This window comes from Puma concolor, chromosome A2, assembly GCF_028749965.1.
Source record: "Puma concolor isolate L17-30 chromosome A2, mPumCon1.1.hap2, whole genome shotgun sequence".
NCBI lineage: Eukaryota > Metazoa > Chordata > Mammalia > Carnivora > Felidae > Puma > Puma concolor.
This window is the reverse complement of record NC_141668.1, coordinates 4800155-4824126: the sequence shown is the minus strand read 5'-3', so window position 1 is coordinate 4824126 and position 23972 is coordinate 4800155. Positions and strand designations below refer to the sequence as shown.

The 23972-nt window shown below is 43.4% G+C and overlaps 1 protein-coding gene and 1 non-coding gene across 8 annotated transcripts in view; both read left to right on the top strand.

Annotated features, from left to right (window-relative positions):
• ACTR3B (actin related protein 3B) overlaps positions 1-23972 on the top strand; it is a 90868-nt gene that overhangs the window by 17081 nt on the left and 49815 nt on the right. For 3 of the 7 annotated variants that reach the window (XM_086685619.1, XM_086685642.1, XM_086685625.1), the window contains exons 2-3: positions 18096-18220; positions 19082-19192. In XM_086685619.1, coding sequence (XP_086541745.1) covers positions 19121-19192 — 72 coding nt within the window. In that variant the 5' untranslated portion in view covers positions 18096-18220; positions 19082-19120. Of the gene's footprint in view, positions 1-3208; positions 3265-3850; positions 3870-5692; positions 5839-18095; positions 18221-19081; positions 19193-23972 lie in introns of those variants that run through there. The other 4 variants (XM_086685612.1, XM_086685614.1, XM_025929640.2 and 1 more) reach the window with 3 other exon arrangements.
• On the top strand, positions 22485-22587 carry LOC112867078 (U6 spliceosomal RNA). Its single transcript, XR_003224148.1, has one exon. It is a non-coding gene; the product is annotated as a U6 spliceosomal RNA (small nuclear RNA).

Sequence of the window (23972 nt, the reverse complement as noted above, 5' to 3'; positions counted from 1 at the left end):
GGATCTCATAGTAATTTATTTATACATAAGAATATTAATATGTGTTAAAATTTTTTTTTGATGTTTATTTGAGAGAGAGAGAGAGAGAGAGACGAGTGGGGAGGGCCAGAGAGAGAGGGAGGCACGGAATCGAAAGCAGGCTCCAGGCTCTGAGCTGTCAGCACAGAGCTCGATGCAGGCCTCAAACCCACGAACCGTGAGATCATGATCTGAGCTGAAGTCGGACGCTCAACCAACTGAGCCACCCAGGCGCCCCTGATTATTAGTATATCTTAATGTTAGTTTGCCTCAGTCATGAAAATCGTCATTCGCTTACTGTTACCGATGCTGCGTTACCTGCGTGACTCCATGACAGAGGCCTCCCTTGAGGGCCGTGCTGTCTGAGAGACCACGGTGGCCTCAGGGTCTCCGCATACCCGCAGCTGCTGTCGAGGGGCACGTGCTGGTGGCATCATCAGTATTCAGTTGAATTTTGGTCTAAACGTGCACCAGCCCATCTCTGCAGCCTGACCTTTTGCTTCTCGGGGCCATGGCTCACGATTTCAGGGTACAAGACACAATTGTGGAAGGATGTCTTCTATCTGCTGGGTTTACCATTTGTGCATTTTATTTCCACCACAACGCAAAGTGGGGTGTCTGTGTTGTAGAGTTACGTACGGCAGAGGGACTGAACGAGGCCACAGAACATGCTGTGTGCGTTTTCTGAACTTTTCAAAACTTTCAAGTTAGCAAATATTTCAAACACACAGAAAAATAACAGTCAAAAAACTTACTATTATTTTTTAATGTTTACTTGTTTTTGAGAGGGAGCGAGAGAGAGAGAGAAGCTGAGTGAGCAGGGGAGGGGCAGAGAGAGAGGGAGACACAATCTGAAGCAGGCTCCAGGATCCAAGCTGTTCGTACCATGCAGGCACTCCCCCACCCCCCTCAAAAATATAACTTCTATAGGTAGCACTGTTCTAGGGCTTTCTCTGCTTCCTTATTTCTATATAAAACTCACTAAGCCTAGGAAACAGGTTGTATTACTATGCCCATTTTACAGATGGAGAAACTGAGATACAGATAGGTAGAGCAACGTGCCCAAAGTCACACATTTGGCAAATAACAGAGCTGGGACTTGAATCCAAGCAGTCTGGTGCCAGAGTGCATGGTCTTGACCAATACAATGCACTCTGTTGACTTTCAGAAATACAAAATATAATGGAACAGATAGAAATGATACTTTCACCTCATTTTAATAAAGGTTAACATTTCACTGTGTATGTTGTTTGTTTGTTTGTCTTAACTTCATCACACAAACAAGTGTTTTCTCACGTGTAGATGACAGATTGTGCTTAGACCATGGCCCTGGTCTTTATGTGGCCCATCACATTGTGTTTCTGACCTTCAGCACCCCCCTTTCTAACACTGCCCCTTTCCCCCGCAGTTTGGCAGTAAATCCCTTTCCTTACAAGGGTAAGAACTCATTCAGCAGATATTTATGGGGTGCCTGCCACATGCTAGGCACTGTGCTGGGGGTGGAGGTACAGTCAAGAAAAAGAACTGCGTTCTGTCATCATACAAGCTATAATCTCACCACGCGGGCAGGCAGATAATCTGAGTGCAAGCTGCATAATTTTGGGGGGATGGGTGAGTGATGTGGCCTTTAAAAAAAACCACAGTCTTAAATTTGAGGGTTTTAGTGATTTCTGACCTGCTTGTTAGGTTTCTTTAGCCTTGGGTCAGCAATTCAGTTCATTTGTATTTATTGTCTGGAATATACTTCCAGAATGATGGTCGAATTGGGAATTTTGAAGTTCAGTATATGTTGCTTTCCTTCTGGAAAGTCCCCAGGTCTGGGTCAGCTTTGAAACCTTGCTCTGGGTCTGGTGAGCCCTACAGTGGGGTCCACTTGGTTTGTGCGTCTGGTAATTTGTGGAACCTGGAGGGCCCACAGATGGCTCCCAGAAACTTCTGGCATGGCCTGATGGTTTTCAGAGCCCAGCCTCACCCAAGTTCCTGTGGCACCAAGAACTTGGAGACTGAGCAGTAAGGCGTGATTTAAATGGAGCGAACTTGCCGTTTTGGGCTCCCCACGCCTTATTCATTCACTATGTGTTCAAAAATAGTGAAATTAGCATATGGTAAAAATACATTTACAAATCATAAAATTAATTTATTAGAATTTGGAATGTAGTACCACATCAAAAAATTTTAGTATCAAGCATCTTGAAATAATTTATAAAAATGGAATGAATTAACAAAGTGACTTTCAACACTGCTGGGAAGTGTTTTTCTTCATTATGAGCGTTACTGCGGGATGATGGCTCAGTTGTCCAGACTTTACTGTTCATTACAGTCGGCTAATAAGGAAGGAAGGGCTCATGAGTCTTTTCGATTTTCAGTTTTTTATTTCCAGCAGATGGTTCTCCGTGGTGGTCCCCCCCTGCCACTTTTTTAAAAAAAATTTTTTTTTTTTTATTTAAGGGATTAGCAAATGCTTTTGGAACAGATAGTAGTATTTTGGCATTTGTTTTAGTTAAGACTTTTGGAACCCATCACACAGAGTATCTTGACAGAAAATGGGCTCGTTCTGAAATGAGATGAAAAAGAGATGCTCCTGTCAGATATTCTCAGGAGGTGGCAGTGGCTGTTTCTAGACATATGCCATGACATTTTAAGAAAATTATATAATCATTTTTTAAGTGCGCCCTCCCCCCCCCCTCAAAAGTTCATGAAGTTTGAGAAGTAAGTGTGCTTCTCTGAGAGCCAGCTCTGGAGTTTAGCCTGCTCATTCAGATTCGGGTTCTTTCTCTGTTCACCAGCTGCTTGGCTCGGGGCAGCCGAACGAACATCCCAATGCCTCAGTTTTCTCATCTGCAAAATAGGGACAAGGGCTACTCCCTTTGCAGGACTTTTGTGAAAAGGAAAAGAGTGTAAAAGCACGTTTAAAGCCGTGAGGGACACACAAATGTATGTGTTAATGCATGTGTGCAAAATTTTTTGCCAGTAGAAAGAAGCTTCACATTTTATGTTTTAATAACAGCTCGCTTATCTGAAATTAGTGTTTGATTCTCAGTCATCATAAGCTTTTTTTTTTTTTTTTTTCCAAGTGAATATTTTGAGGCTTGATGTTGTAGGACTTGGAGAGCTTATGATAAAAGACACTAATGGGATCCAGAGGACAGTATTATTATCTAAACCTGTGTTGATGACTTTGTGCTTTTAGGTATACCAAGCTTGGCTACGCAGGCAACACTGAGCCACAGTTCATTATTCCTTCATGTAAGTACAGCCCCACCCTCAACGTGTGTGAAGGACCGGGGTTCTCGGCATTGTGATTCTGTTTTCCAAAGCATATTCATTGACTTGCCATCTGCTTTTAGAAGATTGTCCTGGTTACTGGGGAGGGTTATTGATTTTGAAACCGAGTCCTGAATATTGCTATAGACCGTAGCTGTGGCCTAAAATCCCCCAACTTTCTGGCCCTTTGGTCCTCTTCTGAGAAAGCCCCTTGTCACCATCGTTGGAGTTTCAGCCTGGGTGGTTGGCTGGGGCTTTTCCTTCAGTCATAAATGTCTGAGCTGCCTTGAAGAAATCTGGTCCTTTAAGGTTCATTTGTAATTTTAAGTAAGTACAGTTTTATTAACTTAGCGACTCCGTGGACTGAGCCTCCATTGTGCTGCACTGTTCGCTCTATTGAATGCCCTTTAAAAAAAACCCCAAAAACACGAGAGGCCTGATGACTGTTTTATTGTGTTCAGAGTGTCTGCTTTTGTTTAAATTTTGGTCAGTAGAGAGTGATGGACATAAAAGAAGAAATGTTCTCATATCTTGGCAAGAGTACGTCCTACCCACTCTTTGTTTCCCACAGGAGCCTCCAAGGTCAGGTCAGTTGTTTTTAGGGTAGAATTTTTCTCTGAAATTGTTTAAATTCCGGGTTATTATTTGGAGACCGTTTACCAGACTAACTTGTATCAGTCCAGGGGGAAGGGAAACACTGCCTCCTAAGTGTAGATCTTGTGCGATGAATTGTGATCTTAGAAGTTGTAAGGTGGTGCGGGGCCAGGGACCCAGTGAGGGTAGGCCCTTGTCAGCAGTATGGAACATTATGGAACATGGACAGCTTAGGAGGCCTGGGGAGAGGAGGCTTAGCGTTTATTCCAGGGAAGGCGCAGGCCTTTTTGGTGTATAGGGGTACTCACCTCACTAGGAAGTGTACCCCAGATTCCTCGAGCACATGTTATTTACCTCATTCTCCTTCCTTCCTTGCTTGCTGTATAATCACGAATCTGATTTCTAGGTCTGAACACCCTGGTACCATGGCGGGGTGTCCTTAATAACAGGCACAACTTGTCTGCTGTGTTCTTTATTTAGGATTCATAATTTGGTGTATTAGTTTGCTGGGGGCTGCCGTTATAAAATACCACAGAGTGATGTCTTAAATAACAGAAATGTATTTGATCCCAGAATGGAGGCTCGGAGTCCCAGATCAAGGGGCCATAAGGACTGGTTCACAGTGAGGCCTCCTTCCCTGGTTTTCAGACAGCACCTCCTCACTGTGTCCCCACATGGCCTTTTCTCTGCACACAACCGAAAGAGAGATCTGCTCTGTGGTCTCTTCCTCTTCTTATGAGGACAACAGTTCTCTTCGATTAAGTCCCACCTTACGACCTCATTTAACTTTTATTACCTCCTTACGGTCCCCACGTCCGAACGCAGTCACACAGGGGGCAAGGGCTTCAACATATGAATTTTTAGGAGACGTAATCAGGTCCATCACGTCTGGCGCTTTGTAGGCTAGGTCAGTCCTTTGAGAATTTTATTATTGCGAATGCCCCGGAACTTGATCGTTCCATGTTGGATTGATAAATCGGACGTTCTGACTTTTCAGTGCAGATTGGATTTTAACCTTGCTAAGTGCCACGGCTCTGAAAGGCTGACCTTGCACCTCCTGCTTTAATGTGTTGCCGTTTCAAACTGCCAGCAGCGTTCAGCCGGCCGGCCCGTTCAACCCGTCATCATCAACAGGGAGGAGAACTGAAGTCAGTTATTAGCGGGATTTCATTCGCCGCCGACAGCAAGGCGGCTCTCAGATTGGTGCTTTCAGACCCTTCACAGTAGCAGAAGCTAGAAAGAGCATAGAAAGTCGGAGAAGCGGGAGGAAAGCCACAGCTATATCGTCTGCTGAGTCCGTTGCAAGGGATGGAGAAGCCCCGGGAGGCGGGGTGACAAGATTTGGGGTCCCGGTGAAGATGCTGGGTTGGGTGGAGGGCCTCGGTCGCCCGGGCTGTCGGCTTTCCTGCTCGTCTTCGTTCCGGTAGCCGAATCATTATTCCGGCTCTAGAGGCTCCGCCCACAAGGTGAAGTTCGAGACGCACGTGCGCCGAAGTGGCACCCGCAGAGAAGAGGTGGGGCTCGTGCGGATGTGCGTCAGCTCGTCGACGACGCTGGCGGACACGGGCGGGGCCCGCTGGGTGGGCGAGGCGCGTGCGGGCCCTCGTCGTGCCGGAGGTCACGGCCCTCGGCAGACAGTGGCCGGGAACGTGGCCGGGAACGTGGGGGAGGGCCAGATGGCGACGGACTCTGTTCTCTCGAGGGATTTTACTTTTATCTCGCACCCGGGAATTTCCACGTTGTTCCCGGAAGGGCTCCCTCAGGCCTGAGCCAGCGGACGGGCGAGGTGCCGCGCGCCCCGTCCGGCTCTTCCCGGCTCTGCCCGGGCGGCTCTGCCCGTGTCCGGCGTGCGCTTCTGGGCGGCGTGTTCAGGATTGTTCGAGTGGAGGGTTTCCCGGCCTTTTTTTGGTCTTTAAGTTGTCGGAGTATATTGAGAGTCATTGAAAAGTTTCCGGCAGAGGAGTGAGGACGTGTGTGGTGATCGTGTCCGTGGAAGGCGCACGAGGGAGGTGCGGGGAGGGGTCGGGAGAAAGTTAGGACGTGTCAGACCTTCGGCGTCGGAGGAGTTCGGTGTGAAGGTCCCGTTGGCATCAGGTGAAAGGCTTCATGCTCGGAGGAGCGTCTCCACGGGAGGTGGGGACTGAGCCCAGAGGTGTTTTTGGGTTTTCTTTTAATGGAATAGTTACAAGAAAGTTTTTGGAGGTTTATTTATTTTTGAGAGAGAGAGAGAGACAGAGAGAGTGAGCTGGGGAGGGGCAGAGAGAGAGAGGGAGAGAGAGAGAATCCCCAGCAGGCTCCGTGTTGTGAGCGCAGAGTTGGATGTGGGCCTCGAACTCACGAACCGTGAGAGAATGACCTGAGCCGAAATCAAGAGTCGGATGGACGCGTAACCGACTGAGCCACCCAGGCGCCCCTATTGCATAGAGTTTTTAAAAAATTTTTATTTCAGCTAAAAACGGTTGCAGAAGATAATGTAGCACAGACCTGTGTACCCACCCACCACTCAGAATGAACACACGCTGACATGATGTCATCCTGTAAATCTGTAAACCCGTGCATCAGAGTGGGCAAGGTCCTCCCTTTTCCTCCAGCCCATTCCCCTCTCTTGCTCTCCCTCCTCTGCTGGGAACTTCCTGTGGCCAGTGTGTTCTCTCCTGACCTTATGGGAACAGGGTTCCTTAACTGTATGTGGCCTTGTTCTGCCGGTTTAGACCTTTCTAAATGATACCATACTGTAAATCACTTTCAGCATTGTCCTTTTATAAAGAACCCGCCCCCCCCCCCCCCCCCGGAAATAGGTTTTTAAGATTTAGCAATGTTGATACATACAGTTCTTGATCAGAGTTCTAGCATTTGAATCTCAATTTTTTTTTCATTTGGGCATTTTCCAGTTTTCTCTGTTGTACAAAATGGTGCAGTAAACCTCTCCTTACGCACACGCGCTAGTTTCCCAAGAGAAAATGAGGAGAAATGGGGTTGTTTCATCGTGCAGGTGTGCACCTCTTCAGCTTCTCAGCTGTTGTCAGGCTGCTCTTCTGAGTGCTTGTGCTGAGTTAAGCTCCCGTAGGTGCTGGTAAAGGGTTTTTGTTTCCACACAGCCTTGACAAAAGTTGATGTCGGTAGACTTAAATTTTCGCCAGTCTGACGAATGTGAAACGATGCATCATTTTATAAATTTGCATTTCTCTGATGACTAGTAAGGTTGGGCACCTTTCATTGCCTGTTCGTATCTTTGCCCATTTTTTCTATTGCATATTTTTTTAAATCTTTTTTACGGAGTTTTATGGAGTTGTCTTTGTATACTCTGAATATTAATATGTTGCAAATATTGTCTTCTATTTTATGGCATCTTTTTAAATGATTTTTTAAATCTAGACACGTAAAATTTTGATATAGTTAAAATATTCAGTATGCATTTTCCATTTATAATTTGTTTCTATCTTGAAAAATGCATTTCTACTCCAAAGTCATAAGGACTTTCTGCATTTTCTTCTGTGACAATTTTGAGTTTACTTTTTGAATATGGTGTGAGATAGTTATTTTACTTATTTTCTGAGTGGAAGGACACTTGTCCCAGCACCATTTATTGAAGAGTACATTCCAATTTGTTATGCCTTTTAAATCATATTGAGGTACCATATATGCTTGGGAATATTTCTGGTGTTTTTATTTGGTTTCATTTATGCATTTGTTTATCTTCACTCCAAATTCATGCTGTCTTAAATGTTATTACTTCAGCCAGTGTCTTGATATCTGGTAGGTGTGGTTCCTCTTCCCTTTTTTCTCAGAATAACCTCAGCTATTCTTAGGCCTTACTTTTTATTACAGATTTTATTTTATTTTATTAAAAAAATGTTTATTTATTTATTTTGAGAGAGAGAGAGAGAGATTGTGACCTGAGCTGAAATCAAGAGTAGGACGCTTAACTGACGGAGCCACCCAGGTGCCCCTTTGCTACAGATTTTAAAATTAGTTAAGGTCTGTGAAAAATTGTAATGGGGTTTTGATTAGAGACACGTTCAGTTTATAGATTAATTGGGGAAGAATTTGACATCTTTATGAATTGAGTTTTTCTATCCATGAATATGGTATATATGATCTTTATTAATGGCTTTTGTGTTTTTCAGTAATGTTTTTGTAATAGACTTCATAAAGCTCATACACCTTTTACTAGATTTAACTGTAGGTACCCTTATGTGTTTGTTGCTTTTGTGAATTTTCTGAAATTACATTTTCTAACTAGTAATTGCTAGCATGTAGAAATGCTATTGAGTTTTTTGTTTTTTAATCCAGCAACCTTACTTGCTTCTCTTATTTGTTCTATTAGCTTGCAGATTCTTGTAAGTTTTCTATTCAGACTATTAACTGCAAGTAATGGTTGTCCCTTTCAATCTCAATATTATATATATATTTTTTTTGGTCTTTTGTACCGGCTAGAACTTCTCCTGCCGGAGTGACTAGAGCTGGAGGTAGTGGGTGCTTTTGTTAGTCTGATTTTAAAGACAGTGATTTTAGTGTGCCACTAGTCATTGGTCTTGGTTTTTGTGGAAATGCTTTTTTCAGGTTAATACAGTGCCCTTTCTATTTCTAGTTTACTGAGAGCTGATCATATGGTTTTGGACAGTTAAGGTCCTATAATACGATGAATTACATTAATATATTTTCAAGTATTAAACAGTCATTTATTTCATTCTTGAGATAAACCCTCCTTGGTTATGAAATACCAACTACATGTTGAATTGTATTTGCAAATATTTATTTGGGTTTTTGCATCAGTGTTTAAAAGTGCGATTACTCTATAATTTATCTTTCGTGTACATTTTTGTCTGGTTTGAATATCAAAATTAGACTGGCTTTTGGAGATGAGTTTTTCAGCTTTCTTTTCTGTTCTTTAGAACAGTAAGTAAGATAGGAATTATTATTTCTTGAAGGTTTCATCAAATATATGACATTCTTTTGGGAAATATACTGGATGTATTAATTAAGAAATTACTGTTGTCTGGTAATTACTGTAGTAAATGTTCCTAAGATCTAGAATTTATATGTAAGTTTTGAGCACCTTTCTGATAATCTTCCCTAGATTACCCTCAGATGACCTTTTAACATTTGGAAAATAATCTGTTTCTTCTGGTTACCCACATTCTATACTCGTACAGTTTTTTTAATCTGCAGAACTTTTACATTTTTCTTTACTAAATTTAATCTTATGAGTTTTGGTTCGTCATTAAGCTAACTGAGGGGTTTTATTTTTTAATTTGTTTAAATAATTTACAAACTATATTTGTCTTCAAATATGTTATTTTGAGATAATTGTAGATTCATAGGCAGTGTAAGAGAGAGCTTGGAGAGACCTGTGTACCCTTCTCCCTGTTTCATCCAGGGCTACATCTTACATGGTTATACTATAGCATTAAAGCCAGGAAATGGAAATTGGTGCAGTGTGTGTGTGTGTGTGTGTGTAGTTCTGTGTCCTTTTATTCCATGTGTAGATTCCTGTGATTACCACTACAGTCAAGATGTGGAACCATCATATCACCACAACAGTCTCTCCTGAGCTGTTTCTTTATAACTACACTTGACTCTCCTCCCCACCATTCCTAACCTTTGGCAACTACTAATCTGTTTCTATCTCCATTATTTTTTGGGTTTTTTTTTGAGAATGTTTTATAACTGGAACCATCCAGGCTATGTCCTTTGTGATTGGCTTTTTCACTTGGCATAATGCCCTTCAGATCCATCTGAGTTGTTGTATGTAGTATTGACAGATAGTTTCTTTTTTTTTTTTTTTTTAACGTTTATTTATTTTTGAGACAGAGACAGAGCATGAACAGGGGAGGAGCAGAGAGAGAGGGAGACACGGAATCGGAAGCAGGCTCCAGGCTCTGGGCCATCAGCCCAGAGCCCGACGTGGGGCTCGAACTCACGGACCGTGAGATTGTGACCTGAGCTGAAGTCGGATGCTTAACCGACCGAGCCACCCAGGCGCCCCGATAGTTTCTTTTTTTATTTTAAAAAAAAATTTTTTTTTTTCAACGTTTTTTTATTTTTGGGACAGAGAGAGACAGAGCATGAACGGGGGAGGGGCAGAGAGAGAGGGAGACACAGAATCGGAAACAGGCTCCAGGCTCCGAGCCATCAGCCCAGAGCCTGATGCGGGGCTCGAACTCGCGGACCGCGAGATCGTGACCTGGCTGAAGTCGGACGCTTAACCGACTGCGCCACCCAGGCGCCCCGATAGTTTCTTTTTTTATTTGAGTCGTATTTCAATGTATGCATGTACCGGTTTGTTTAAACATTCATGTACTGAAGGACTTCTTGATTATTTCCGCTTTGTAGCTATTATAAATAGAGCTGCTATGAAAATTGTGTACAGGTTGTTGTGCGGACATAATTTTTCATTTCTCTAGATAAATACTGTGTAGTGCAATTGCTGTATTGTATGGCAAGTTTATGTTTAGTATTATTAAGAAATTGCCAAAGTATTTCCCATAGTGGCTGTACCATTTTACATTTCTACCAGCTGTGTATGAGAGAGCCGGTGTCACTGCATCCTTGCCAGCATTTGGTGTTGTCACAGTTTTTTTATTTTAGCTCTTCTCATAAGTGTGTAGTTGTATCTCATCATGGTCTGAATCTTCATTTCTGTAATGGCCAGTGGTGTTGAACATCTTTTCATGTGCTTATTTTCCATCTGAGAATCCTCTTCTGTTAAATGTCTCTTTATGTATTTTGCTCATTTTCTAATTGTTACATTTTTACTGTGAGGTTTTGAGAGTTCTTTATATATACTAAGTAACGAGTCCTTTGTCAAATATATGGTTTGCAAACAATTTATCCCATTGTGAGCTTCTCTTTCCATCTTCTTCATGGGGTCTTCTGCAGAGCAAAAGGTTTAACTTTTGTTACACCAGCTTTTAGATTCATTGGTTTTCTCTGTTTTTCTGTTTTAAATTTCATTGATTTCTGCTCTCATCCTTCTTTCTTGCTTTGGGTTTTGTTTTGCTCTTCTTTTTCTAGGTTCTTAAGGTGGGAACATAGATTATTGATTTGAGACTCTCTCTTTTTTTTAATTAAAAATTTTTTTCTAATGTTTATTTTTGGGAGAGAGAGACAGACAGACAGACAGACATGGAGTGTGAATGGGGGAGGGGCAGAGAGAGAGGGAGGCTGAACCGACTGAGCCACCCAAGGCATCCCAGAGAGTTTTTCTGTTTTCTAATGTAAACTTTTAGTGTTAAAATTTTCCCAGTTATCACTGCTTTTGCAGTGTCCAACACATTTTGATATTTTGTATTTTTGTTTCCATTCCATTCATGTATTTTAAAAACTTCCCTGAGATTTCCTCTTTGACACATTTAGAACTGCATTGTTCAACTTCCAGATGTTTGTGGGATTTTCCTGGTAACCTTTCTGTCATTGATTTTTGGGTTTATTCTATTGTAGTCAAAAAGCATACTCTGTATGAGTTTAACTCTTATAAAATTATTTATTCTTTACAGTTTATTTTGAGAGAGTGAGAGGGTGCATGTGTACAAGTGGGTGAGCGGCAGAGAGAGAGAGAGAGAGAGAGAGAGAGAGAGAGAGAGAGAGAGAGAATCCCAAGCAGGCTCCTTGCTCAGTGTGGACCCCGATGTGGGGCTCGATCTCAATGACTGTGTGATCATGACCTGAGCAGAAATGAAGAGTCGGACACTTAACCGACTGAGCCACTGACTGAGCCAGCCCGTACAACCAACCGACTGTATGGTTTTACAGTGATTATAAAATTATTAAGGTTTCTTTTATGGCCCCGTATAAGGTTTATTTTGGTTCCACGGGCACTTGTAAACAGTATATACTCTGTTCTCTTTGGGTATTCTGTATATGTTGGTTGGCTCCCGTAGGTTGATGGTATTGTTGAGCTCTTTTGTCCTTCTATCAGTTGTTGAGAGAGGCATTGAGGTCTGCAGCTCTAATTGTGGGTTCGTCTGTTTTTCTCATCAGTTTTTGTCTCCAGACTTTGCACTTCCATTTTTTGTTATGTGCACATTTAGGATTGCGGTGTCTTCTTGATGGACTGACCCTTTATCTTTTTTAATGTTCTTTTCAATTTTTTCTTTCTTTGTTATAAAATTTACTTTTTCTGATGGCAATATAGCCAATCATGCTTTCTTTTTTTTTTTTTTTTTAAATTTTTTTTTCAACGTTTATTTATTTTTGGGACAGAGAGAGACAGAGCATGAACGGGGGAGGGGCAGAGAGAGAGGGAGACACAGAATCGGAAACAGGCTCCAGGCTCTGAGCCATCAGCCCAGAGCCTGACGCGGGGCTCGAACTCACAGACCGCGAGATCGTGACCTGGCTGAAGTCGGACGCTTAACCGACTGCGCCACCCAGGCGCCCCAATCATGCTTTCTTTGATTAACATTTGTGTGGATATCTTTTTCCATCTTTTTACTTTCAACCTACATATATCCTTATATTTGAAGAATCAGGTTCTTTTTCTTTTTCTTTTTTTTTTTTTTTAACGTTTTTATTCACTTTTGAGAGAGGGAGAGAGACAGTGCAAGCAGGGGAAGGGCAGAGAGAGAGGGAGACACAGAATCTGAAGCAGACTGTAAGCTCTGATCTGTCAGCACAGAGCCCGATGTGGGGCTCAAACTCACAAGCTCTGAGATCATGACCTGAGCCGAAGTCAGACGCTTGATGGACGGAGCCACCCAGGTGCCCTGTGAAGAGTCAGGTTCTTTTAATCCACTCTGCCAATCTCTGTCTTTTCATTAATGTATTTAGATCACATAATTTATTGTAATTATTGATTAGTGCTTTTTCTGCTTGTTCTTTTTTTTATTCCTTTGTTTTGTTTTACCTGAGTTCCTGGGGATTATTTGAGCATTTTTTTAGGATTTTATTTTGATTTATATATTGTGTTTTTGAGTGCATCTCTTTTTATTTTTTATTTTTTAACATTTATTCATTTTTGTGAGTGAGAGAGACAGAGCACAAGCAGGGGAGGGGCAGAGAGAGAGGGACACACAGTATCCGAAGCAGGCCCCAGGCTCCAAGCTGTCAGCACAGGGCCTGACGCGGGGCTTGAACTCACGGACTGTGAGATCATGACCTGAGCCGAAGTCAGACACTCAACCGACTGAGCCATCCAGGTGCCCCAAGTGCATATCTTTATGTAGCATCTCAGTGGTTGGTCTATTACATTTCCTGTACATAACTTTTCTTAGTCTCCTGTGTTAACACCTTACCAGTCTGAGTGAAAGGCTCCACATTTCTGATACAATTGTCTTGAATATTTCTATGTACATTGAGAAGGATATCAGTGTTACAATTTTTGCTATAACTGCCAAACATAATTTAGAAAACTCAAGAGGAGAAGGAAAGTAATTATGCTTATTTTTGCTCTTGCTGTGTTTCTTCCCTCCTGATGTTCCAAGATTCCTTCTTCTTTTTTGTCTTTAGTTTTTTTAATGTTTTTTTATTTTTGAGAGAGGGAGAGACAGAGCACAGGTGGGGGAGAGGCAGAGAGAGAGAGAGGGAGACAGAATCTGAAACAGGCTCCAGGCTCTGAGCTGTCAGCACAGAGCCCGATGCGGGACTCGAACTTGGGAACGGCAAGATCATGACCTGAGCCGAAGTCAGAGGCTTAACTGGCTGAGCCACCCAGGCGCCTCCCAAGGTTCCTACTTTTATAATTTCCTCTCCATTTAGAAAACTTTCCGAGCCATTTTTTAAGAGTTGGTATGCTGATGACAAATTCTGTTAGCTTTTGTTTACGAATGTCTTGATTTGCTCTGCATTTTTGGGGATATTTGGGCTGAATTTAGAATTCCGAGTGGACAGTTCTCAACACTTGAAAAATGTACCATTTCTTTCTGGGTGCCCTGATTTCTGATGAGAAATTTGTTGGAGGCTTTTAGAATTTTTTCTCTGGTCTTCAGTTTTTAGAAGTTTGGCTGTAATGTATCTTGGCATGGATTTCTTTGGGTTTATCCTGTTTGGGGTTTGTTCAGTGTTGAATCTGTAGGCTTATTTCTTTTTTAGTCAAATTTGGCAGATTTTTAGCCATTATTTCTTTGAATACTTTTTCCTTTTTCCTCTCCTTCTGGGACTTGGAATGCATGAATGTTAGCGCTTTTATTATATATCCTACATGTCCCTGAGGCCCAGTTCATTTGCTTTTCAATCTGTTTTCTTTGTTGTTCAGGCTGGGTAACTTCTATTGTTATATCTTCAAGATCAGTGATTCTTTTCTCTGTCCTTTCCTGCTGTTGAACTAATCCACCGAGATTTTTATTTCAGGTATTGTATATTTTTAGTTCCAAAATTTCCATGCAGTTTTGTCTCTGTCTTCTATCCTTGCTTTCACTTTGTGCTTCTTTGCTGAGACTTTCTTGTATTTTCCATTGTTTCAAGTGTGTTTGTAGATTGACGCATCGTATGATTGCTCCTAAAATCTTGCTTAATAATTCTGTTATCTGTGTCGTCTTGGGGTGCGCATCTGTTGATTGTCTTTTCTCATTTCGGTTGAGATATTTCTGGTTCTTGCTGTGGTGAGGGATTGTTTTTATTGAAACCTGGAAATTTAAAAAATTTTTTAAAAAATGTTTATTTTTTTGGTGGGGGGAGGGGCAGAGAGATTAGAAGGAGACACAGAATCCGAAGCAGTCTCCATGCTTTGAGCTGTCAGCACAGAGCCCGACGTGGGGCTCGAACTCATGAACCATATGAACCGTGAGATCATGACCTGAGCTGAAGTCGGAAGCTTAACCAACTGAGTCACCCAGGCGCCCCTAAACCTGGACATTTTAGATAGTCTTAGATTCTGGATCTTGTTTAAATCTGATGTTTCAGCAGGTTATTTCTGATACAGCTCCAGTAAGGAAAGGGGGATGCCCCTTGTTAATGCCAGTTTGGGGTTGAAGTTCAAGGTCTCCTCTTGGCCTTTGTTGACACTGGGTGGGGGAAGGCTCCATGTTACTGCTCGTTGTGGGTGGGAGTTCAGCCTCCGCATTAGGCCTAAGCAAGTAGCCTTCTGGCCGGGAGGGACAGGGGTGCCTTGTTACTGCTGGTGATGGTGGCAGTCCTGACTTGCTACTCGGCCTCCTGTGACGAAAGCCCAGTGTGAGAGCAGAGGGGACAGATTGATCCCGCTGGGTGGGGTGGACGTTCAGCTTTCGCACTGAGGAGGAGGGGTGGTTTTCCTGAGGTGTTTGACTGGAGTTAAGCAGGTATTGTTTAGACTGCCCCCTTTATCTTCTTTGGTTGCAGGTAGCAGGCTTTTGGGGGTACACCCTTTTTGTTTTGAGCTCATCGGTGTTTCTAGGGTAACCAGTATGGGCTACAGGAGACAGAAAGAAGACCCAGGAGACTCACGGCTGTGTTGTTCCCGGAGTCCTGTGGTCCCCAGCCAGTCTGTCCGCTCTTTACCTTCTGGCCTCTGTGTTTCTTTCTTCTAGAAAGTCCCCGGGTTGTGGCTGTACTTAGAGCAGCAGGAAAACTAGGTTAACTCTGTCCTTGCAGAAGCGGAAGCCCAAATTTAATTAACTCTGAGTAGAAAATATATTCGTCTGCCATAGAAGTTAAATGGTATAATAGGACGCAGTGAAAATTAACTCTTTCCCACCCACTTCCCCTCTCCCTGGTTCCTTGTGTTTCCTTCCTGAGATGCTCCGCAAATCCCAGCAGATACACACAGGCATCTGTTTTCACACAGTGGTGGCATCTCACGTACACTGCTCCGCACCTTGTGTTTTTGTCAAGGCGCTACACCTTAGTCATCCTTCTAGATTGGTATATGAACACCCGCTGGCTTCTTTCTCGTGGCCTCCTGATATTCCATCGCGTGGAGATGCCACCTGTGTGTAACCAGTTGGAATGTTTTGCCGCTGACTCCATTATCTGTTCTATTCTTTGTCCTTCCCATCTCAGTGTCACCTGTGTTGACACCTGTTACTGTATGTGGCGGTGGGTTGGAGATCGCTGCTGGGGTGGCACGGACCCTTTCTCTGTGAGGAGTCCTGTAGTCTGTGAAAGCTCATAGATGGTCTTTGATAGTTGCTCTCTTAGGCGCATTTCTCCATCATCTTCATAAGGACCGTGTGGACCACTTCTTGCTTTTCGTAGGCTTACGCAAAAGAGTTTGAAGATAAGCTCTATGTGCCTTTACTCTGTTTCGTGGATTCAGTTGCTTCATGTATAATAGGTAGTAATAGTTAAAAGAAGTATACTTTGTTTTGTTTTTTGTTTTGTTTTGTGTTTTTCTTATTTTTCATGGCCACTAAAACATACATCTACCATGATTTGGGGCCAGAGTACTTTGATTACCTTTTTGGGAGGGATAGGATTAACTTGGTTTTCATTTGTGTTTCTGAGTGTGGTAGTGTCACCTCACTAAGTTTAGTATTTTTTCTTCAAGGTGGTGATTTTTCTTTTCTTTCTTTCTTTTTTTTTTTTTTTTTGAATTAAGTTTATTTGTTTTGAGAGAGTGCATGCATGCAAGTGAGTGGGGGGGAGCAGAGAGACAGAGACAGAGATTCCACACAGGCTCTGTACTAACAGTGCAGAGCCTGATGCAGGGACTCGAGCACACAAACCGTGCAATCATGACCTGAGCCAAAGTTGGATGCTTAACTGACCAAGACACCTAGGCACCCCAGGGTGATGATTTTTCTTCTGGTTAATATGTTGCCCCCAAATTCTTGGCAAAGTTGAATGATGGAATGAATCGTAGAATATTTTTGCCCTGTGTCTTCACAATCTTTTATTTTGACTTGGCAGTTTAATTATAAATTCATGCATAATTAAGTTTGATCTTGCCCAGAGGATAGAATCTGTCACTCACACTGGCACCCTGTGCGAGGACCTTGCGGTCTGCTGCGAGCCGTGCTGCCAGGGGCCCTCTGCGTGCATGACGTGTGCGTCAGATGATCCTGTGTGATGCTTGTCAGTGTGCCATTGAGTGGCCTGCTCAGTTTTTAGAGGTGGTTTTGTTTCTGTAGATTGCTTCAGTTGTTTAGGGCCCAGCAGACTTTTCTGCCCTGTGACCAGCTTCAGGGCTCTGGACATGCTCACCACCTCTGACTGCTTGCTGGGCTTTGTCTCCAGCATTTCCACGCCATACCTGCTCCTTGAATTCTGCAGAAATCCCGTCCCCTAGATTTGTGCCACCTTTTGTAACTGGAAGGCTTTGAGTCTAAGTGTGGCAGTGAGCTGGATGGAGTGAGAAGAGGTGGACTGAGTGACTTCTACTCCGGACTCCTCCTTTTTACCTCTTGCCCCTGTCGCTGCAAGACACCTTTCTCACAAACAGGGTTCACATTCACCCGTGTGACTGTTGCGACCCTTCATTCGTAATGATTTGGGGGTTTCAGATGATCTGCTCTAAAAAATACGTTCATGTGTCTGCTAATTTGTTTTGGGATAAATTTGTTGAAGGTGAGTTTATGGGAGCTCGGAGTATGACCAAGGGTTAGGAGTGTAAATGGAAAATTTTATCTTTGTGAAGCTTCCACATTTCATTAAATATTAAATTCTGTAGTGAAGTTTTATGTGATTTTTACTAAGTATATTCTCAAACGTCATGGTTAACCCCTTATTAAAATGATGTATCAGAAAGCCATTGGCATTTTTACATAATACAGTTGTTTGATTATTATACTTTTCATTTTTGTGATGGATATTAGCCATCAGCCTCCTAGTTGTTTCTTTGAGTGAAGTCAGTTTTTTTCCTATAACAAGATTAAAAGAATATATTTTAAATCTATCTGATGCAGAGTTTTATTTAAAAAAGGACTGGAGAGTGTATAGGTGTTATTTTTCAGTTTACTCTTCTTTTTTGTATTATATGTTTAATTTGTCTCCTATATCGTATTTTCAAATTTGGAACCTATTGATACATACCCCAAGGGCGTTTCATTTGTTGTCTTGTGGGATTTTTCCAGATGAAATTGAGAAATACAGTGATATAGCTTCTGTCAGCATTGAAAGCAGATCAGCTAAGTTCCTTTGTACTATTCTGAAAATAATACTGCAACATAAAAGCTGTTTCTGTATTTTATGTACTCGTTGATAGTGTCTTTTCTATGAACACCCCACCCCATATAAAACCCTGACATTGAAAATACTTGTACATACATGGGGATTATATGATCCTTTCTTGATCATTCAAATAAATATGAATAGTGATGGAAATCTTTGTGCTTTTTTTTTTTTTTTTTTTTTTTTTAAAGGTATTGCCATCAGGGAGTCGGCAAAGGTAGTTGACCAAGCCCAGAGGAGGGTGTTGAGAGGAGTCGATGACCTGGACTTTTTCATAGGGGACGAGGCCATAGATAAGCCCACGTATGCCACAAAGGTGAGCTCCCCTTAGGGATTTGCTGCTTTAGTGTGGAGCCGAGAACAGAACAGTAGAAGGGAGAGTGCAGAATGGCAGATGGTCTAGAAACTGTACTTAGGAGTTAAGGGATGTATTTTTATTTTTATGTTTAAAAAGTTTCTTTCTTAACTTTATTTAAAAAAAATTTGTTTTAAAGTTTATTTTTGAGAGAGTACTCATGTGTGTGCACATGCACGCGCGCAAGTGTTGGGGAGGGACAGAGAGTGAGGGAGAGAATTCCAAGCAGGCTCTGTGCTGACGGAGCCTGGTGTGGGGCTTGAACTCACAAAATGTGAGATCGTGACCTGATCAGAAACCAAGAGTCAGACACTTAACTGACTGAGACACCTAGGTGCCCCAGTTTTGTTGTTTTTGAAGGGGGTATTTAAAATTTTTGTTTACATTTTATTTATTTTTGAGAGAGAGAGAGAGAGAGACAGAGCACAAGTGGGGGAGGGGCAGAGAGCGAGGGAGACACAGAATCCGAAGCAGGCTCCAGGCTCTGAGCTGTCAGCACAGAGCCCAATGTGGGGCTTGAACCCATGAACCGTGAGACCTGAGCCGAAGTCGGGCTCTCAACCGACTGAGCCCCCTCAGGTGCCCCATCTGTTACGCATTGTTAACGCACTTCCTTGTACCTGGGAGTAAGGGCTGCAGAGTGGAAACAGGAGCATGGCTTAATCTTTCTGCCCGTGTGCCTGTTTCCTTTGGTGAGTGAGGTCCGTCCCTGTGCTGGTAGCCTTCCCCTCTAACCCAGTCCGTCCTGGGCTGGCGTTGTTGGACTCTTACTCTTACTGTTGTGACCTGAAGTCTGACGTATTTTGGTTTCTCTTGCTGTAGTGGCCAATAAGACATGGAATAATTGAAGACTGGGATCTAATGGAAAGGTTCATGGAACAAGTGATTTTTAAATACCTTCGAGCTGAACCTGAGGATCATTACTTTTTAATGGTGAGTAACTAGACCTGAGAGGAATATATCCTCAAAATCCCGAATTACTTAGAGTTTTCTTTTTCCAGATTACTTAGACTAAAAAAATTTTTTTTCTAAATGTTTGTTTATTTTTGAGAGAAAGAGAGACAGAGTGTGAGTGGGAGAGGGGCAGAGAGAGAGGGAGACACAGAATCCGAAGCACGCTCCAGGCTCCCAGCTGTCAGCACAGAGCCTGATGCGGGTCTTGAACCCACGAACCGTGAGATCATGACCTGAGCCGAAGTCGGACGCTCGACCGACTGAGCCACCCAGGTGTCCCCAGATTACTTAGATTGTAAACTCAAGATATTCTTCCCTGGAGAGTTTTAAATTCCTGCTAAAGCCATTTGTATGAATCCGGTGCTTTTTTGGCACATAACAGAAGGCTCATCAAAAATGTCTGAAGTCAACAGGGGATCGTCAGCCGTCAGAACAGCAAGGCCAGAGCTGGGCGGTTGCAGGGCTCACCACTCGAGGGCACTAGAGCGGCCTTGGTTCCCCACAGGCCCCAGGATGGCACCACCTCGTGCTTTAGACGCTGTTAGAGGTAGAAACGCTTTGTAAGAATGGAGAGTCCCTTTCCCGGGAATGTTCCCAGCCTGTGTGTCCCATCTGTCCCTGCCTGGCCTGGTCACTAGCAGGGGGAATGAAATTACATTGATGGGTTTAGACTAATCCGATTTCTTCCTGGGGGCTGGGGAGGGGACGGTGTCTGATGGCCTGGCCCCAGGAGGGTGAGTACCTAAACAGACTCCGTCATCGAGGAAGATTGGGGCGGGGGGACTGTGTGTGGGTAGCGATGCCCTCCTGATGGAGCTGGAGGGCTAGGATTTTTGCTTTGTAGCAGAGGAAACCAGTGAAGCTACTATTTTGCCCGGCTTTAAGTCTTATTATAAAATAAGACTGAGGTTAGTTATGGGTCCTGATTATGGTACTTAATTGATCTTGTTCAAATAGAATAAAACATTACAGAGAAATGAGGAGAAATGTCTCTTGGTTATGGAATCTTTTCTAGTTGTTCTACTCAACATTATGTATTTCCTTCCATGAAATGTTCTTTTTAAGTTAAAATTAATTACATGTTCAAAACGCTTGCTTTATAGAGAGCAATTGCATGTAACATAAGCTGCATATTAAAACGTACATAATTTAGCTTTGGATTTTCTCCATGCAAGGATATTGTCAAATGGTCCCAGATCCAATTATATAATTCTTTCTAATGTTAAATATGGAGTGTGCTTTAGAATTATCTGACTTAAAATATGTTAACTGCAAGGCTATTGTGGCAGTTTGTGGAATCTATATATTTGATATCTATTAAGGCAAGTCCTTGAAAGTGCTCTGATCGTTTTTCTGGCTGTATCTTTGCAACTGGGAATTGCCAAGTATGGGTAATGTGTTTTACAGGCCACTGTGTATTTTCTATCCTGTGTACCTACAGTGGTTTATGTAAAATAAATGAAGCCAGGAAACTGACAGTGTGTCTGAGTGGCTTTGTCTTTATAGCCAAAACAAATCACAGGCTCCCACCTGTCACATTTGGCGTGTTTCCTTCTCTAGCACATCACATAACTACCTGTTGGATGGGGTTGTAGGACCAGGCACCGTGCCCAGCTGCTTCCTTCTGTCTGCCTCAGCTCTCTGCGCCAGGATTCCTCCCTTTCACTCCACACAGAGCAGGCCTGTGGAGCAAACGCTACCACCAGGACGCAGCCTGCAGGAAGTTTTCCCTAAAATCATTTTTTTTTGGCATGTTTAGAGGCTAGTGAGGTAAAGCCACTTGCCAGGAAGGAATCGGAGGTGTTTGCTTTGACTATGGAAAAGCTGAAGTCCATTTGCCAAAAACAAGTATCTGTAATGAATGTTAAAGTTTATTAAAGATAGGAAAATATATTATTTATTAAATCAAGTTTATTAAAGATAGGAAAATATATTATGTACATTGTGCTTTGAATTCTGTAAGTCACTTCATTGCAGGCGGTGACTGAGAAAGTGATGAGAATGGTAAGTTTCCTTCAGGTTTATACCCTTAATCATCAGTTAATGGAATAGTTAAAGCGGAGGAAAGCAAGTGTAGAGATTTACGGCCAAGTCATAGAAGTTAATTGAAGACATTTGCTCAACTGCTACATCACATGAGAGCTTCTTGGTGTTAGAGAGTCTCAGAGGTCTAAATTATAGGTCCCTTGGTAGCTCACAGAATTGTTCTTTCTTTCTGCTGCGAGCAGACATCTGAACATACAGGGTGAGAATGGGCTCGTGACAGCTCCTGTTTTTCAAGAAGTTTCAGAGACTCAAGTCGTATTGGTCATGTGGACCGAGCAGACAGTAAATGAGAATTGTCCTCTGTTCAGTACCGAGTTGCCCGGGGTTCAAAATAGAGTCATGTGTTTTAGAGGGTTGCAGTGCCCTTGAGTGGAAGTGGAGTTATAACTTCAGGAGAGATGTGCACACATTTTGAACATGAATCAAGCCAGAACAAGCAAGCAGCACGTGCTGCTCACAAAGGCCTGAGAGCGGAGAGCTGCGGTGTCCAGGAGCAGGGATGACGGACACCCCGGCTCGAGTGGGGCGGGGCAGGGAAGAGAGGAGGATATGCCGCCCGTCCTCTGCCTTTCCCACGCACGTGCACGTCGGTGAGGGCAGATCTCTTTACTTGGTCTACCGGATGCTAATCTCCTGCAGAAACAGCCTCGCGACACGCCCGGAAATAATGCTCAGCCAGCTCTCTGGGCATCCCTGAGAATTAGTCGTCACACGCAGTATGTCCTGTCTCGCTGCCGTAGTTTCCTTCCTATTCTTGAGAATGACTCGGACCCGCTCTGCCCAGTACGGTGGCTGGCGGCCAGTGCACAGGTTGGCTTCCTTGGGTTCGCCGAGCTATAGTTACCACTGGCCGTGCGCTTTCCAGTTTCCGGTATCTTGTCATCTGCTGTCCCGCTCTCCCTGCCTTGAGGATTTGTGTTTTTGAGGTTTCTCTACTGCAGGTACAGAGGCATGTGGGAGTGGAGCGATGTAGGTACGTGTGTTCATTTTGCTGTCTTTTTCCAGAAATAGGGATTGATTTTTGTGGTACTGATTAATTATTCATCTCTGAATCCGTACCAGATGATATTTTAGCATTGTTATGAATAAGCATGTTTACGTTGCTTGCATTTATGTGCTGTTTCAGTCATATGCTTCAGTATTTAAAAAAAGTAAGAAAAACTCAATACTGCCATTTTAGATATTGTCATATGTACTGGTTCGGGAAGGTTGTATTTCAGTTGATCTGTGTTTGTCACGCACACACTAACATCGGAACGATACGGAGAAGATCAGCACGGCCCCCGCGTGAGGGTGACACGCAGACTCGTGAAGTGTTCCTTGTTGGAAAAAAAGATAAATTGCTCTCCCAAAGGAACAACTATGGCTAGGAAGCACAGAAGAAATGAAGGACGGAGGAGGACGGATTTATGTTACGTTTCTCCGAATCCTTGAGGATGTTGCCCTTAATGCTGAACCAGATTCAAGAGCCGGGAGAGCCTAATTATACCATAAACATTCCCTTAAATGGAAATACATAGATTTTAGTGTAAATTCTTCACAGATGGTGAATTGTTTGGCAGTGAATAATAAAAGTGTAAAAAACAGTCATTTAAACAAATTAGGGGTTTTATCTTTCTTTAATAGAAGTAGTGGGGGGGGGCAACGCTGGTGTGCTGGTTCTCTAGTGTCATTAGGGACCTCTGGGCTCCACTATGTTTAGCATATGACTTCCATTCTAAGGATACCTCAGGAGCACAAGTTGGCTACTGCCGCTCCAGTCATCATGTCTGTGTTCCAGGAGAGGAGGGGATAAGGGCAAGAGGGAGACTACTACTTAAGTCCTAACCTTGTACAGAGCTTTTCTAGAAGCCATGCTCACCAGCTTTTGCTTCTGATTGGCCGGAATGTACCCACTTGGTGAGCCCTGTCCACAAGGTGAAGTCCGGGAAATGCTTTTCCTCTGGCCTGTTGCCACCTCCTGTGACTGATCAGTGCTCTGTCAGCGTGGCAGAGGGCAGAGTGGATGCTGGGTATGACGTGACCGCAGGCATGAGGACAGTGGCAGAACGAGAACTGAGCCGATTTCAGAACCGTGGCCGGGTCCTGCCTGTGCGGAGCGTGTCATCCTCCGGGGAGCCAGCAGGCAGGGCAGAGCCCTGTCACGGGGTGCCGTTCCCCCTCCTGTGCTGTGTGTCTGCGGATGCGTTAAGTCAGGAGGCTGTGATAGCAGTTCCTGTGGCGCTTTCCCTACAGGCCGTGACCCGGGGCTTCAGGCCTCTGGTGGTGATGTTTTTCCATCCCAGAACTGCAAGTATGGCAGAACATTGGGAGGACATCTCTGGGACTCTTCACAGTCCGGTCGTAGCAACTTAATTATTCACATTGGGCATAGTGTCATCTGCTCTTTCCATTCCTGTTTCTCGATGGTTTGCACTCACTGTTGCGTGCCCCACCCCCTGCCTCATTTTCTCGCACAGCTGCCATCACTTGTTTCAGTGGCCGTGTGGTCCTCTATCCAGTGGGTACTTCCTGTCTGCTTAGCAGTTCGGCTCTTTTTAGACGTTGACTGTGTTTCCAGTTTCTTGATTTTATAAGAAACAATACAGTCTTTGCTCATACGGTTTCGCCCTCTATTTAGAGCATTTTTTTCTATAAAAAGAACTACCAGGGGCACCTGGGTGGCTCAGTCGGTTGAGTGTCCCACTCTTGACTTTGGCTCCGGTCGTGATCT